This window comes from Desmodus rotundus, chromosome 9 (genome assembly GCF_022682495.2).
Source record: "Desmodus rotundus isolate HL8 chromosome 9, HLdesRot8A.1, whole genome shotgun sequence".
NCBI classification, from domain to species: domain Eukaryota; kingdom Metazoa; phylum Chordata; class Mammalia; order Chiroptera; family Phyllostomidae; genus Desmodus; species Desmodus rotundus.
Genome location: NC_071395.1, coordinates 46,996,946 through 47,013,713, shown reverse-complemented (window position 1 = coordinate 47,013,713; position 16,768 = coordinate 46,996,946). Strand labels below are relative to the sequence as shown.

Below are 16,768 nucleotides of genomic sequence, written 5' to 3'. Positions count from 1 at the left end.
TGAGAGAATGTTATGTTTTCTTCTTTTCCATCTCTCTCTCTTCCTCTCTCTAGTTTTTCTTCTCCTTCAATCACTTTATTAAACAAATATTTATTGAGCACTGTGTCTGTTGCTAGGTCAACATCGCTGAATAAACCTGAGGTAGCCTCGATCTTTGTGAAGATTACAAACTCATGTCATCTCCTCGTTCTCTTCCTCCTCCTCCACCTCCACTGTCACCAACATCACTCACAGATCTTGCAAAGTGCCTGATTAACCCTAGCACTGTAACAAGTGTTAATTGTAGATCATGTCCCACCCATGAATCATCTGTGCACAGGTAGGCTTTGGGGGTTGTTGGGTTGTGTATGCAAAGATGGAGGAAACCATTCCCTTTCATGTTTCTTCTCAATGACCCAGGTAAGGTCTGGCTGTTCCAGGAGACAACAGAACAGCACAACTGGGAGCATTAGAATCATCTACAGGTTTTGGGAGACATGATGTTGCTTGGTTCTGTGATGGTGTAAAAAGCACACATTGTTCACTGAAAGAGAAAAACCAGAGAAAGACCTAATCCAACTGGACCCAATACCCGGTCCTGTGATGCCCAACATTTTAGCTAAACTTTGCTTCTGCCACATTCTTCCTTCTTGAAATTTCATACTCTCACAGAGTCTGGTCAGCTAAGACGACTGAATCTGAGAGGAAGGTATTGGGAATATGGGTGTCCACAATGATGTGCTCGAAAAAGTTTAACAAGTGGCTTTCTCTGAACAAACAAACAAAAAAGTCCTGATTTGTAGTGTTTACCAACTTCCATGGTGTAAGCACTCTCCTGGCTGATTTCAAGTTACCAGCATGGCGTCACTGAATGTGGAGTTGGGAAGAGCTGGCTGCAGCATACCACTGAGTGTCTCACAGGGAGTCTGTGAGAGGGCCCAACCTCATGTGCCCAGGATTCAGGAGGGTATTTCCCAAGGCATCCTTTCTTCAGGAAAGCAGGGGCATCTGGACAGCCCAGTCCCTGGGGGTGGAGGCCATGTTTGAGCATTTCTTTAGAGTCAGGCACATAGTAGGTGTGCAGGAAGGAAGAGCTAAGTGGATGAATGAGTTGGGATGTTTAATCGTCTTCTGAAATGGAACGTGGCAAAGATGACTCTATCGGTTTCTCCTCAGACAAGACTTCAGAAGGTCCTGACTCCTTTAATGAGACATGTATTTACACAGTGTCTCTGTGTGAGAGGAGGATGTGTTACTCCTGGCTGGAGTAACTGTTAATTAATCAACTAGTTAAACTGATTAATTATATTAATAAGAGTTATCTGATAATTAGTGCACCAGAGAAAGACAACCGGGTGAGAAGACTCTGTGGATGAATGTATGCCTAGAGATTATATGGGGGCAGATTGGCTTCCAAGATTTTATTTATTTAGTTTTAAAGAGAAGGGAAGAGGGGGAGAAAGAGAGGGAGAGAAACATCCATGTGTGAGAAAAACATTGATTGGTTGCCTCTTGCACGCCCCCATCCGGGAGTGATGGAATCATTCTGGTCAAGGCACATACAATCCTGGTATGTTCCCTGACCGGGAATTGAACTGGCGACCTTTTGGTTCATAGGGACGGTGGTGGCGAGAGGTGAATCCAGGAAAGGGTGGGATCATGAAGAGGCTTGAAGCCACTCTAGGGAGTTTGAGTTTGGTTGGGTTATAGGGAGATCAGCCATCCTGGTATGCCCAGGACTTATGGGTTTTCTGGGATGTGGAGATTCAGTGCTAAAAAACTCAGAAAAGTCCCAGGCAAAGTGTAATGAGTTGGTTCCCTATCTGATAGGCAATGGGGAGCCATTGAGGAATTCTGAATTGGTTGTTAAAAGATGAATTGGCTCTGAGGTAAAATGAAGCTTCTGCAGGAAGCTGTCTCTGAACTCTCCCTGGACCAGGTCAGGGCCCAGCTTCAGGGCTCGCTCCGCTTCTCTTGGGCAGCCACATTCTAATATAATGCTGATTTGATGTTTGCTTTCTCCAACGAACACGAGCCACACGTGTAGTTTACTTGGCACCTGACATGGCTCATGGAACATGTTCAATAAACACCTGTCAATCAGGAACAAATGCTTGGTGTTGTCAGAATTGATCCATGTGCCTTCTAACCCTATGGGTATAAACTGGGAATAATACTATCTCCATCAACAAAACTGCAGTATGGAAACATCTAGCACAAGACTTGGGTGTGGGAAGGAAGCTCAAGAATAAGTGCTCAAGAAATCTTAGTGGAGTATGAACCAGAGTGGTAAGGGGAAAGACTAAGTCAACATGGACTGGAACAACCATTAATTAATTAATCAACAAATTAAATTGATGGAGTATATTTATTATTACTAATTTAATAGTTGCTTAATTTTACCACTTGATGAAATACGATTGTTTTATTTTCTGATAGTGAACTGACTTCATAGAGCTCTCAGGAGGGATCCAGACAGACCTTAGACAGAGGTTAAGGTGACCAGTGCTGAGGTAAGGGTACTGGGGCTATGGGAGCCTAGAGGATACCCTTGACCTGGCACAGCACAGAAAGGAGGCTGGACTGTTCCTGGACTATGTTTCCATTCTGTCTTGGTTGCAGGCTGATCATAACTGTTCTGAGCCAAAATTGCCTTACCTGTTAAAACCTATTTTGAGAACTGTTCTGAGGATAAAACAAAATGATAACTGTAAAGTGACCTAGCATCATTTGATCATTGGACAGGTGCTGGGTGAGACCCTGTTTTTGGAGCTGTGGACACACAGTCTTCATGAGCCTATGTACCAGGGCAGGGTTTCTCTTCCATGGCTGCATGATGCAATTACTTGGGAGTCCTTAAAAATACAGATATCTGGGTCCTCTCCCAGAAGACTCTGATTTAAGTTACCAAGGTTGGGTCTTGACATTGGCATTTTTTAAAAAGGAACCCAGGCGAATTGAATGTGGTACAAGATCGAATATAATTGGTTTTTTGGGAAGGGAGAGAGAGTAACTGAACAAATGAATAAATAAGATAATTTGGATGGATGCACTCATTGGAAATGGAAATAGACAACATGAGGTGATGGAGAATGATCAGGATGGTTGGGGTGGGTCTTAGAGGAGATGGCACTCGAGCTGAGTTCTGGGAAGTGTAGGTGCTCAATTCACAGGGCTTCTTCCTCTTTCCTTACACCATTGGTTCTTTGACTTGGCTGCGTATTGAAATCACTGAGGGAGTCTTAAAAAAATATTAATGCCTGGCTCCCATCCCCAGGGATATAATCAGTTGGGGCCCAAGCTGTGTATAACATAAATACACCAGTGCAAGTATTCTTATTCATAATAACCAAAAGGTGCAAGCACCCAAACAGATGAATGGATGAATACATAAAAAACCCAAAAAACAAAAAACATGTTCTAGCCATACAACGGGATATTATTCAAGACACAGAAAAGAAAGAAAGTGCGATATATGCAACAGTATGGATATACCTTGAAAACATTATGCTCAGACAAAGGAGCCAGACACAAAGGGCCACATAGTATGTGGTGTTGCAGAATTTTTAAAAGCCCAGGTGACTCTGATATGCAGCACAGCTTTCAGACCACTGCCTCATATTATATTGGGTTTCAATCAGTAAAAGATTGATGCCCAGATATGGGTGATGTTGCTCACAGTTACAGTCGACAATGGCATCCCAAGCCCAAAACAAACTTATTTCAGGCAGATGTGGGTGAGGACGTCCTGTCCCCAAGCTGCTCAGTCCCTCTGACTGTGCAGAAAAGTGAGGGAACAGGCTTCATTGAACATGCACATGCTTCCTGGGCACCATTTTCCTGTGAGTTTACAGGCACGGTTGGCACATTCTGCTTTCACACACACCTACCCAAAGAGCTCGTGCTTGCCCCCTGGATGCGTGCATGAACTCATCTTTGAAGCAATGGAACCCTTCCCTTGCTCAACGCCTCTGTTCTCGTCTCTGTCATCAACCCATGGTTCTGTGTAGCCCTCAGGCTCTGACCTCTGGGGCCCCCTTTGCCTATGGAGTGGCAGCCATGAGATCTCACTGTGATGAAAGGAGGCAGTGCTGCTCAAAGACTTGGCAACTTCTCAGTATCTCAAGCTCTCTTGGAAGGTAAACAACCTATGGGTGCCCAGCAAGACGAGACATGTTGGTATCTCGCCCAACAGGATTTTGTTGGCTACAGTCAAGGAAGACACCCAAGGGCCCCAGGAGCTCCTTCCCTTTTGAAACGTGTCAAAATTTTGCAAGGTGCCGAGCTTGCAATACAATGGGGAGCAGAGGCACAACACGACCTTTCATCCTGACGATTGTGAGATTGCACAGAGAAAACAGGTTTAGAGAAATTAAGTTGGCCCAAAGGTGGCACAGGTGGGCTCAGAAGGCAGCTCTCTTAGACTCCTGAGTCCTCTTACTTTCCTTCCTTCCTGATCGTGGCCCAAGGGTCAGATCAAAGAAAAAGAAATTTAAAAAAAGCACTTAGCTAATCTCCCAACTCCAGCCTGAGAAGGTCACATGAGCTCAGCAGAGTAAGGGAGCCAGACCGAGCTGCTCAGGATGACCTGAAGCAGGTCCGGCAACAAGAGAGTTCTCTCCCTGACCTTCTCTATGTGGGCTGGGCACACATCTTTTGTTGTATGGTATAAGGCAGCGGTTCGAAAGCTTTGCTACACATCACAGACATCTGGGGCTTTTAAAAATCCTGTGACACATTTTGTGTCTGGCTCCTTTAGCTGAGCATAATGTTTTCAAGGTCCATCCATACTGTCACATATATTAAGGTTTCTCTTTTCTGTGTCTGAAATAATATACCTTTGTATGGATAGAGCACATTTTGTTTTTGCATTCATCCATTGATGGATATTTGTGTTGCTTCCACCTTTGGATATTGTGAATAAGAATAAGCTAATCTGCCTTGGCCGGTGTGGCTCAATGGATTGAGTGCCGACCTGCAAACCAAAAAATCACAGGTTTGATTCTTAGTCAAGGCACATGCCTGGGCTGTGGGCCAGGTCCCCAGTTGGGGGTGAGTGAGAGGCAGCTAATTGATGTTATCTTTCACACATCAATGTTTCTCTCCCTCTCTTTCTCCCTCCCTTTTCCTCTCTCTAAAAATAAGTAAAATCTAAATAAATAAATAAATAAATAAGCCAATCCACCGAGACAGGTTGAATCAGAGTCATGGTTGCAAGGGCTGATAGGAAAGAGTGGACTATTTAACGGGCCTGGGATTCCCGTTTGGGCCCACTATGCTCCATGGCATTCTCCAGCCTGGTCCATCCCTTGGGCATCTATATCTTAGTTGGTCCCCTTCCCACCAATTTTCTGTAGATGTAGTTGTATTAGTATATGATTATGTGTGTTTATGTGTGTGAGGGGGTACAGGTGGAAGAGATGAAAATAAGTGGGTAATCTTCACTCTATAGCAAGCAGATAACTGAGCAGAAGGCATGATAGCATAATGGTCAAAGACATAGGCTTCAGAAGCAGAATGTTTGGGTTGTGACTTGAATTATGAAACCGCTTGGTAGCGCAGTGTCCTTGTCTGTAAAGTAGAGCTAATAATTCTCACCTCACTTGAGTGTTGTCAGAAGTTAACATGTTCAAAGTACTTAGAAAAGTGTCTGCTATTTAGAAAGTACTCTATTTTACTTCCTAAATACCTCTTGGATTTGTCCTTTTCTCTCCAGCATCACTTCCTCGTTGAGGTGGCCGATATCCGTGACCTGGACAGCAGCTGCTTCACTAGCTGGCTGGTGACCTAGACAAGCCCCTGCCACACCCAGGACACCAGCCTCTTCAGTCTACACAGGAAGATTGGTTCTGGTCAGCGGCTGGTGTTTTGGAAGCTGCATGGTGAGTGCACTGCATGTCTTTTTCATGATGAAGGTGAAGGAAAGGGGAAGATTGGAGCTGACTGTGAGCCGATACTATCAATGGGCTGAGCCAAGTCTCCTGCAGAGAGACCTGGTTTACAAAGATTTAATAACAATTAATGACTGTTGTGCTGTCAATGAAACATGAGATGAATAAGAATAGGGCAAACTACAGAGACAGAATGAATCAGAGTCTTGCTGCAAGGGCTGGTGGGGAGAACAGACTGCTTCACGGACTGTCAAAATAATTACCTTGTGTTAATGCCATGACTCAGCAGAAATGGCAATTGTGGTTACTCTCAAAAGGAGGAGTCACAAACATGTTTTCATGTTCAGAAGTGGATGGGGAAAGGGGTGGGAACAAATGAGTGAGACAGGATCCCAGCCAGAGGGCAGTATGTGTGAAAGGAGCCTGGGTGGAAACTGCTGCTGGGAAAAGGATTGCAGTAGAAGTGCTTGCAATGCTATTGTGTCAAAAAGCCTATGATTGTTCAAACCCTGAAACATCTCTGGCTCTAAATCTATCCTAGTGGGAAGTGACCTTTCAACTTAGCACCTTCCTTCCCCAAGGTTTCATCTCTTATGCCCACCTAAGATGTGTTTTTGGAGAGAGACATACAAGGAAGACCCTCCAGAGGCAAAGCCAGAACCATGGTGGACAGCAGACTAGGAAATTTCTCTAAAAGAGAAGAATGAAGTGGGAAAGTAACACTTTCAATCCACCCTTAGCTTATCCAAATTCCCATTGTGGCTAAACATGCAAATCACACATGACACTTAGAAAAACCCCTTACATCCTGAGAAAACCACACAAAAAAGTGCACCTTGTTTTTTCTTAAACTGCTCAATAGTTTTGCTTCGCATTAAACCCTAAGTAGATTAAATATTGGGTCCCCTGGTAGGCAGCTTCTAACATCACTCTCAGAGGTTCCATCTCCTGGTGTCCACTCTCCTGTGTGACCTGCTCACTTTGAATGTGGACTGCACCTGGTGACTCCCTTCTTTTTTTGTTGTTGTTTGATAAAAATATTTACTAGATTTTAAATGGTGAGAGTAAAGCATGTGTTTATCCTCTGCTTCTGGTAATGGAACTGTTGGCTGAGTGGGTTCCCGGAGGCTGAAAGGCCAATAAGTGGACAAGAATTCATCACTTATTCATTCCAAGTGCATCTGCTCCACACAGAATCTGGCTCTCACCACGTAAGGGCCAGTCTTTCAATCAGTGTGACTCCTTTGTTCTAACCGAGCCTCTCCATCTTCTATTTCTTCACACGAAGCATTCTGTTACTCATTGTTTTTCTCACTCCATCGATGCACTGGTGTCTGTTTCATTGTTTCAAGCTATATTTCACCAAGTTTTTCAACAGAAGTGTCTCTTCTAGCTGTCTGGTGAATACAGTGACTCACTTTTAGTGAATAAAATATGACAACAGTGATAGGATGTCACTTCCGAGATTAGGTTACAAATGCTTGTGACTTCTGGTATGTTCTTCCTTCTGGCTCATCTCACTTGCCTTGGTTTTCACACGTTGAAGACACGAGCTGTCAGGTAGGAGAGGCCTGTGGGGCAGGAAATGGAGGGTGGTCTCTGGCCAACAGCCCCTGAGGAATGGAATCCTGCCTCAGCCTCGTGAGTGAGCCTGGGAGTGCAGCCTCCCCCGGTGGACCCTTCCAGAGAGACCATGGCCACAGCGCCATCATGACTTCAGCTGACAGAAGACTGAGGGACAATAAATGTTGTTTAAGCCATGGAGTTGTTGGATAATTTGTTACATAGCAACAGATAATGAACACAGGCTCATCTGTTACCGGCTTCTTAAAAGAACACAATGTACCTGTATTGCACTGCTCAGAACCACAGTGAGGAGCTACTGTTTTTTCCTCCACCAATTAGAATGCTCAACATAACAACCATACTTTTGTGGGTTTAACTTTTATTTTTAAATTTTTTTTTAAATTTAAAAGGGAGGGAGGGAGAAAGAGAGGGAGAGAAACATCAATGTGTGGTTGCCTTTCGTGTGCTCCCTACTGGGGACCTGACCTGGCCTGCAACCCAGGCATGTGCCCTAGACTGGGAATTGAACTGGCGACCCTTTGGTTCACAGGCCAGTGCTTAATTCACTGAGCCACACCAGCAAGCGTGATTTAACTTTTAACTATATGCCAAATGTTAATTCTAAGAGCTGGTTCTTTGAAGGGAGATTCTCTTGCAAGTTAACAAAACAGATTTTAAGCTTTCAAATTTACTCCTGAGTTTTTAAAAACAATTTTGAAGATTGAGATACAATTGTATCAGTTTAAGAGGTACAGGCCTACCTCATCTTTTTTATGTATGCATGTATGTATCTATGTATGTATGTATTTTAATCTTTATTGAATTTGTTGGGGTGACACTTGTTAATAAAGTTATACAGGTTTCAAGTGTACAATTCTATAACACATCATCTGTATGTTGTATTGTGTGTTCACCACCCAAAGTCAAGTCTCCTTCTGTCAGCATTTTCCCTTTACTCCCTTTCTGCCCCCACCCACCTCTGGTAATCACCATACTCTTGTCTGTGTCTGTGAGTGGTTTTTTTTTTTTTTTGGCTTAATCCCTTTAGCTTTTTCACTTAGTCCAAATCCCCTATCCCCTCTGACAACTGTCAGATTGTTCTCTCTCTTTCTTTGTTTGTTTCTGTTTTGTTTGTTTATTGTGTCCATTAGAGTCCATGTATAAGTGAGATCATATGGTATTTGTCCTTCTCTAACTGGCTTATTTCACTTACCATAATGCTCTATAGGTGCATCCATGCTGTTACAAAAGGTGAAATTTCCTTCTTTTTTTTTAATGGCTAGTAGTAGTTTACTGTGTAAATGTACTACAGCATTTTTCCACTCCATCCACTGATGGACACTTGGGCTACTTCCAAATCTTGGCTATTGTAGATAATGCTGCAGTGAACATAAGGGTGTATATATTCTCTTGAATTAGCATTTCTACTTTCTTTGGATATAGTCCCAGAGGTGGAAGTGCTGGGTCATAAGGCAGTTCCATCTGTAACTTTTTGAGGCAACTCCATACTGTTTTCCATGGTGGCTGCACCAGTCTGCATTTACACCAACAGTACACAAGTATTCTCTTGTCTCCACATCCTCACCAACACTTGTTGTTTGTTGATTTATTGATGTGTGAGGTGATATCTCACTGTGGTTTTCATTCGCATCTCTCTGATGATTAGATGTTGAGCATCTTTTCAAATGCCTATTGACCATCTGTATGTCTGTCCTCTTTGGAGAAGTGTCTATTCAGGCCCTCTGCCCATTTTTAACTGGATTGTTTGTTGTTTTGGTGTTGGATTGTATAAGTTCTTTGTAAATTTTGAGCATTAACCCCTTATCAGATGTATCATTGGCAAATATGTTCTCCCATTCAGTGGATTGTCTTTTCATTTTGTTGATGGTTTCTTTTGCTGTGCCAAATCTTTTTAATTTGTTGTAGTCCCATTTGTTTATTTTTTCTTTTGTTTCCCTTGCACAAGGAGATAGATCAAAAATATATTGCTACAAGAAATATTTGAGAGTTCCGGCCAAGATGGAGGTGTAGGTAAAAACACTTCACTTCCTTGCACAACCAAAAGAAGGACAACAACCAATCTAAAAACTATAAACAAGCAGAACTGCCAGAAAATCAAACTGCATGGAGCTCCAACAACCAAGGAGTTAAAGAAACATTTACCTAGACCAGTAGGAGGGGTGGAGATGGGCAGTGGAGTGGAGAGGACATGTGGCAAGATGGTGGACTGTGCGGGCAAGGCAGGGGCTGGCTGAATGGGGAAACCAAAGACTCAAAGCTAGCTGTAAACTACTGCGGAAGTTGCCACGTCAAGAGAAACTCCCAGTCTCATATGAGAGAGTTTGTTGGAAGGTGGGGCTAGAGCTGAGCAAGTGAGAGCCAGTGAAGATCACTATGAGCTGATGGTGGACACTTGCAGTGTGGAGCAATGGAGGGTGTAGACCCAAGTTTAGTCCTACTTTGTCCCTCTCTGGCTCTGTGACCCTGAGCAAAGGAGTTCACCTTTCTGAACTTCATTTCCTTCTCTGTAAAATGCTGCGTCCATGTGACTAGTTGCTTTTGCTAAAAAGATAATATTCGCGAGGGCCATTTTTGGCACATGCGTGGTCAGTTCTGAATCCATCCTGTTAACTTCCAGGATGCACCACCCATTGCATGCTGTAGGGTAAGTGATTGATACATGACAGATGTCTAATAAATGTAATGATTGTCACTTTAATCATAATTCTGCTGGAGGACACTTGGAAGGAGGGTAAGTCAGGGGACAGGGAAGGCCAGGAGGCGGTGTATTTCCGAGGGCCCAGCCTGTGCAAGCGTGCCCTGCCTTTGGGGCAGGGGGCGCACCTGTTATTCTGTGGAGTTGCTGGACTACACGCGCGGCGGCGGCGTGCGTGGGTCCCGGTCTTTGACCAGGTCCTGCGCCTGTTGGTAGCACACATGCGGGTGCCGCTGGCGGAGGCGCAGGCGCACCACGTTGTAGTCCACGTCGTGCCCGATCTTCTTGCAGTTGAGGCTGCTGGTGAGGTTCTTGTGCGTGGCGAGCAGATCCTCCAGGTTCTTTTCTACGCGTGAGATGTGGCGCTGCAGCTTGTCAGTGCCCTGGAGAGGAGGTGGGGCCGTGCTGGGAGACCGGTGAAGCGTAGCCAGAACGGGGAGAAGTGGGCAGACACATCTGGGCCAGGTACGCGTGTGAAAGAGCACAGCCAAGAAGAGGTGGGCCTCGGATGGGGGGAAGCACACCTGGACCAGGTGTACATACAGAAGGGCCCCGCCTGGACAGGAGCATAGCTGGGGAGGGGCGGGCCTTGCATGGGACTGAGGGAGACACACTGGGGCCAGATGTGCCTGAAAAAGCAGCAGCGACCGGGCGGGGTTAAGGGAGGGGTCGGACGTGGGATGCGGGCGGGCCTCTGGACAAAATGTGCAAGGAGCCACCCAGGTCGGGACTGAGAGAGGAGTGTATGATGAGTGAGTGGGGCGGTGTGAGGCGGACAGAAGTAGAGGGGCACATATTTGAGACAGGGGACTTATTTGCAGGGACTCATTTGGGAGGTAGTTGAAGGACTGATAAACCTGGGTGAGATGATTATACCTGGGCCAGGTGTGCTTGAGGAAGTCTTACCAGGGCGGGGCCTCCCCTCAGAGAGGGCGGAGAGAGGAGAAAGGGGAACGGAGAGGGGAGTACCTGGGCGAGGCGCATGGCCTCGGGGAGTTGGGTGCCCACGTGTCTCTGGTACACACGAACCGTGGGTCTGTCTAGCTTCTCTCGAGTCTCCAGGTAACTTTTTGACACAGGACCCTGGTGGAGTGCGGTTTGCCGAACAGTCAGGTGCAGCCTAGGCGGGCATCCCTGGCCTCCTCCCCGCAGGCCCTTCTCCCAAACCGTACTTTGACGAGGCCGTGGGTGATGTACATCTCCTGGTTGAATTTCTTGCACCGGTGGATAGTTCCCCTCATTAGCCCCGAGGTCATGTTCATTCTTTCCTGGGTGGGTGGGAGCGCAGGGGGATCACGCTGGCTTCCCGTCCCCTCTCTTCCTGCGTCCCCCTTCTCTGGCTTTGATACTCCCCCACCTTAGCCCCTAGCCACCACCCGTGAGCCGCGACCGCGCGCACCTTCAGCTCTGAGGTCTCCCGCATCTTTTGGGTCAGCGATGCGCACACGCGATCGCTTATCAGCTGCTGTTTCTCCTGGATTTCCTTTTCCTTCTTGGCCATTTCTTGCAAGGTGTCCTTGGACTCCATCAACAGTCTCTTGGCTTCATACAGCGCCGTGGCGCACTCTGCAGGAGGGTGGGACACGCGTGGGGCGCCAAGCCCTCCTTTCTCTCACCCTGGCTCTCTGCGTCCCTCTATTGTCACGGGATGGTGGGCCATGGGCAAGGGGCTTTACTGAGGGACTGGAAGAAAGTCCAGGGGGTGAGTATGAGTAGCCCCCAGGAGTGACTGAGAGAGTGTGGGAAGCAGGAGTAGGCAGGGTGAGACTTAATCCAGAAGGGGGCTGGCTCTCAGCCCTCTCATTTGGTCTCAGGGCAAAATTCCCCAGAAAAGGGGCAGCTGAGAAGTGGAGGGGAGCTGGTGGGCACCCACTATCGTGGACTCCTTTCTTGCGGGGGCCTACCTGGGGTATACGTGCCCACTGGGTCTGGAGGAGGCGTTTTCTGACCCTGCGCGCTGGGGGTTTGGACGTGGAAGAGGTTCACCCAGGAGTGGCGGCCTGCCTGCTCCAGAACCTTGTCCAATGGCTTGTTCATTAAGTCCACAGCTTGGAGCCTCTCCTTGCAACAGAAGGCCAGAGTGTCACGGCAGGAGGCCAGGCTCTGGGGGCAAGGAAGGAGAGAGAGAGGGGCAGAGATGAAGGCAGACAGTGTGCTGGAGGTTGGGAGAGGTGGCTGGAATTGATTTTTCTGTTGGGGGCTGCAAAGTGTATTTGACACTCTGTACTTCTCGTTGGGGTGGGAAAGGAAGGATTTCCAAGTCAAGGCTCAGACACCCCACCTTCTCAGCCTCTGTCCAGAAGCCTCCACTGACTGCTGGAATAGGGTGGGGAGGAGCAGTGTGGGCTGTGGCAGCTTCCCTGTCCTAGGTGTCAGTTGCTCAGGGTCTGTGTCTGGCTTTGCCTTGGCACCCTGAGAAAGCCCCTGCCCTATCGATGGGGATATTTGTAAAGGGGAGAGGTAGCACTGGCTATACGCACATCTCTGTCTTCTTGTGCCATCCCTTTCCTCCTCGACTTGCATCCATCCCATCCTTAGCCTAGGGTCCCCCTTCCTCTTCTCTAATCTTAGTCGCAGGACCTCTCGGTGGGCCTCAGAGTCCCTCTCCCCAGATCTATTGCATCTGGACCCTCACCCCCATCCAAATCCCACTTCTATCATTACAAAATAAAGCATTCAGCCTTAAAAAGGAAGAAAACGCTGCGTTTTGTGACAACGTGGATGAACCTGGAGGATGTTATGTTAAGTGAAATAAACCAGATTCAGAAAGACCAATACTACATGATCTTGCTTATATATGGAATCTAACACCAATGTATAGAAGACAAGAGTAGAATGGTGTTTGCCAGGGGCTGGCGGGAGAAAGAAATGGGGAGTTGGTCAAGAGATACAAAGTTTCAGTTACGCCAGATGAGTAAGTCCTGGGGATCTAAGGCACAGCAATGCGACCATAGTTAACAATGCTGTATTTTATCATTGAAATTTGCTGAAAGGGTGGATCTTAAGGGTTCTCATCACACACAAAAGTATGTGAGGTGATGGATATGTTAATTACCTTGATTTTGGTGATTATTTCACAATGTATACACATATCAAATCATTGGGTTGTGCATTTTAAATATATGTACAATTTAAAATTGTTAATTATACCTCACTAAAGCTGGAAAAAAAAGATACCTGACCTGAAACCATAAGCCTGCCACTGGCCAGTCCTGTGCTCTGGTTGGGGCCATCGCTCTCTGAGCCTCAATTTCCCCATCTCCAATGAGGGGACCACGGTTTCTATTTCACAGGACTGCTTTAAGGAGCTACCTGAGTGACTCACAGGGCTGGCACAGAGAGGGTGTTCATTGTTATTCTGAGGCCTGGCTCCACCCCTCAGGGCAAAGAGGAAATACAGTGATTGTCAAGTCAGTGTGGGTGGGTGGAGACGTTGCTAGTCCCCAAAGTCAAAGCGGTTTGCCCACTGGGCATCCAGGGGTCCTCCTCTAGCCCTCTTCGCTGGGTCCCAGGTATTCTCAACCTTGAGCAAGGCCTCTGAGTTTTCCATGTCTTTCTCCAGTTTCCTCTTCATGTTCATTAACTCCTCTTTCTCCCAGGTAAGCATACTGTCAGCTTTGTCAGGGATCTGGAAAGTGAGGACAGAATCTCTCACACTCTCAGGAGAGGGCCAGGTTGGCAGAGGGTTTGTCAACCTCATAAACTCTGGGTTTGGAGAATGGAGTTGGGGGCAGTCCCACCCTGTGGGGGTCTCTCTGAGAAGTCTTTATCCTTTTAGGGGCTAGAGAGTGGGGCTGGGTATCTCCTTTTATACGTAGGAGTCCAGTGAGCTGGGATGAAGGTGACTTCACCTTCGGGGAAGGTTTCTCTAGGGCTGGGGTCCCCCTTCCTTGGTGGTGGTCTTATCCCCCCCTCCCTGGCTAGACATGAGGAATCTCATTATAGGGATGATGAGAGATTGCCTTTTGGGGGTCTTACTTTCTGAATTTAAGGGCTGGAACTAGGAATCCCATCCCGTGAGTGGGGTCTCATCCTTCCTTAGGGAGGGTGGGAGACCCCCCTTGGGGTACAAGTCTAGGGTTTCACTTTGGAGGAAGATTTCACAGGACTGAGACTAGGTAGGAGGTCTCTCTCTTTCTCCCTGGCTGGGCTTAATTTAACTCTTGGGTGTGGGAGCTGGGAGTCTGAAGGTCTCAATCTGTAGGCAGGACCTGTTCCTTTCTCCCCCCATGAGGACTGGGAAGGGTTTCTCACTCACTGAGGTAGGGGAGAGGTGTTTTTAAATTTTTATGTATTTTATTTTTTAACATTTTGAGGAGAATTTCATGGGTTGGGACCAGAACATTGCCCCCTTTTCTCAGCTGGGTGTGTCACTGGGTGTGGGCATTGTGAGAGCATGAACACAGGGGTCTCGCTCTGTGGGTCTGTGGGTGGGGTGGGTAACTGCATGCCTGGGTTGGGGGTTATGAGTTTCACTCTTTGGGAAGAATTTTATCCAGTTTGATATTGGGGTCCCATCTTTTCTTCCTGTCTGGGGGACTGGGAAACGTATTCCCTCCGAGGTGAGGGGGCTGAGGTTCTTATCCCCATGGGGGGTCTCCTTTTCTGGGGTCGGGGACCAAGGAACCTCATCTTGGGGATGTCCTATCTTCTTGTGCCCTTACTCCCTGGAACTGGGGCTTGGGAGGGCTGTTCTCTAGGGGCGGGTTTTCTCCAGGCTGAGCGAAGGCCTCAGTCTCAGAGACCGGGTTTGGGGTAGGGGGTGGGGAGGTGGTCCCACCTTCTCAGACTTGGGCCGGTAGCCCCGCAGCTTGACGCTTTGCTGGTTAATTAGCAGGCCCTTGCGCACCTCGCTGAGCCTGTGGTCAGTGGCCTCGCGCTGGCGCTGCAGCAGCCGCAGCTGCCCATTGATCTGCTGCTGCGCGCGGCCCAGACGGGCGGCGGTGAGGCGAGCCCCGCGCGCGTGCGCCTGCACCACCTCCGCGGTCTGCAGGGCTCGCGCATCGCGAGTCAGGGGCAGCGGCAGGTGTGTGTGCCAAGCAGGAGGCTTCATTTTGCTCTTCCACAGCGTGACTCCCTCGTCCGGCGGCGGCTTCTCCACAGTGCCACCGCCTTTAACCATCTCCAAACGGAAGCGCCAGGGCCGGATGTAGGCGGCCCGGCAGAGGTGGTGTGCGACGTGCGGGTCCCACACGCTGTCTTTGGGTTGCCACATGGTCACTGCCTCCTGTCCGCAGCGGTCGGTCAGCTGGTGCGCTTTCAGCGTCTGGGCCAGGGTCGCGTTGCGCCATGCTGGAGCCCCGACGCGCGTGTTCTGGCTGTGCTCAACCGGGGGTGTCAACACGGGCATGGTCCCTTGCTTGGAGCCCTGGCCTGGCCTGGGTCATCCACAGGGAGAGGCAGGCACCCCTTACCCCCCCGCCCAACCACTCACACTTCCTTCCTGGCCTGAAGAGTGAGAGAGAAACAGAGTGCCCATCACCATGACCACGGTGACTAGAGCACAGACAGGAGTTCCAGAGGTGGGGGAGGGGTCAGCAGAGGTGGCTCAGAACCTTGGCTCCTTCAGAAAGATGACCTCATTTAGCCCACCTCTCCCTGTTGCTTCTTACCCTCCAGCGACACAGGCCTTTGCCCACTTCAAAGCTCTGGCTCTGCTGCTCTCTGTGTGGCATACTCTTTTCCATGTTCTTCCGTGGCTGGCTGCTTTTCTGTCTTCAGAGCACAGCTTGTACAAGGTCTGTCTGGAAAAAATCCAACCACTCTTATAACGGGAAGAGTTTGCGCAACATCCATGTAACCTGGCAGCCAAGGAGAGTGGACTGGAATGCCCATTTGAAAACAATGACGACTTCACTGTACTAGTCAGTTGGGTGGTAGATGCTGTTGAGTGAGCATGTGTACTGTGTGGCCGTTGCATTCAAAATGGCTGAGTGAGTAGAGCAACAAATCTATGTCAAATTTTGCGTTAAGCTTGAACATTCCTCCACAGAAACTATTCAGATGACTCAGAAGGCCACAGCTATGGGCAACTGGTGATTGGCAGCTTCATCACACAACACGCCTGCTCATGCCTCACATCTTGTGCAGAGTTTTTTTTGTGAAACTTCAAACCACCCAGGTGACTCGGCCCCCTACAGCCCAGATTTGGTGCCCTGTGACTTATGGCTTTTCCCAAAACTGAATCATTGATGAGATTCAGGAAAATACGACAGGGCAGCTGGTGGCACTTGGGAGAACTGTGTGAGGTCCCAAGGTGCCTACTTTAAAGGGGACGGAGATGTCATTGTCCTACACACAATGTTTCTTGTATTTTGAATCTTCTTCAATAAATGTCTATTTTTCTCATTGCATGGCTGGTTACCTTCGGGACAGACCTCATATATCACCATGTTCAAGGGATTTTTTCTTAGCACTCTATCTAAGCCTCACTCTCTCCCATCACTCAGGATTTTTAGTGCAAGACACAGGAAAGATGATCTCACCATCACAGCCAAAACAAAATGAAACACAACAAATAAATGTCGTAGCCCTTGAGGACACCATGGTTAGTACTGCAAAACTCTCAGCTGCATCTGCTGTCCCTGTAGTGTCACTGCTACTGCAGCAGCAACTG

General features: G+C 47.8%; 2 protein-coding genes across 3 annotated transcripts in view; one reads left to right on the top strand and one right to left on the bottom strand.

The window, feature by feature from the left end:
* Positions 1-5,745: 5,745 nt before the first annotated feature.
* SLC1A6 (solute carrier family 1 member 6) overlaps positions 5,746-16,768 on the top strand; it is a 56,728-nt gene continuing 45,705 nt past the window's right edge. Inside the window, exon 1 of one of the 2 annotated variants that reach the window (XM_045195867.3) lies at positions 5,746-5,861. The gene's annotated coding sequence lies outside the window, so the exon portion shown is untranslated. Of the gene's footprint in view, positions 5,862-13,555; positions 13,752-16,768 lie in introns of those variants that run through there. The other variant, XM_053911946.2, reaches the window with a different exon arrangement.
* Positions 10,305-15,502, bottom strand: TEKTL1 (tektin like 1). Its single transcript, XM_053911241.1, has 7 exons — positions 14,933-15,502; positions 13,676-13,780; positions 12,057-12,255; positions 11,552-11,718; positions 11,325-11,420; positions 11,122-11,235; positions 10,305-10,535 (listed from the first exon to the last, which is right to left on the bottom strand). Exons 1-7 carry the CDS (start codon positions 15,500-15,502, stop codon positions 10,305-10,307), a joined length of 1,482 nt encoding a protein of 493 aa, XP_053767216.1.

Excerpts from the sequence above, each read along its gene's own strand:
- TEKTL1 (XM_053911241.1), bottom strand. The coding sequence starts at position 15,502 with ATGCCCGTGTTGACACCCCCGGTTGAGCACAGCCAGAACACGCGCGTC. Across the intron at positions 11,421-11,551 it reads GGGAGACCTCAGAGCTGAAG|GAAAGAATGAACATGACCTC; the intron begins GTGCGCGCGGTC and ends CCACCCACCCAG. Across the intron at positions 10,536-11,121 it reads AGGCCATGCGCCTCGCCCAG|GGCACTGACAAGCTGCAGCG; the intron begins GTACTCCCCTCT and ends CCTCCTCTCCAG.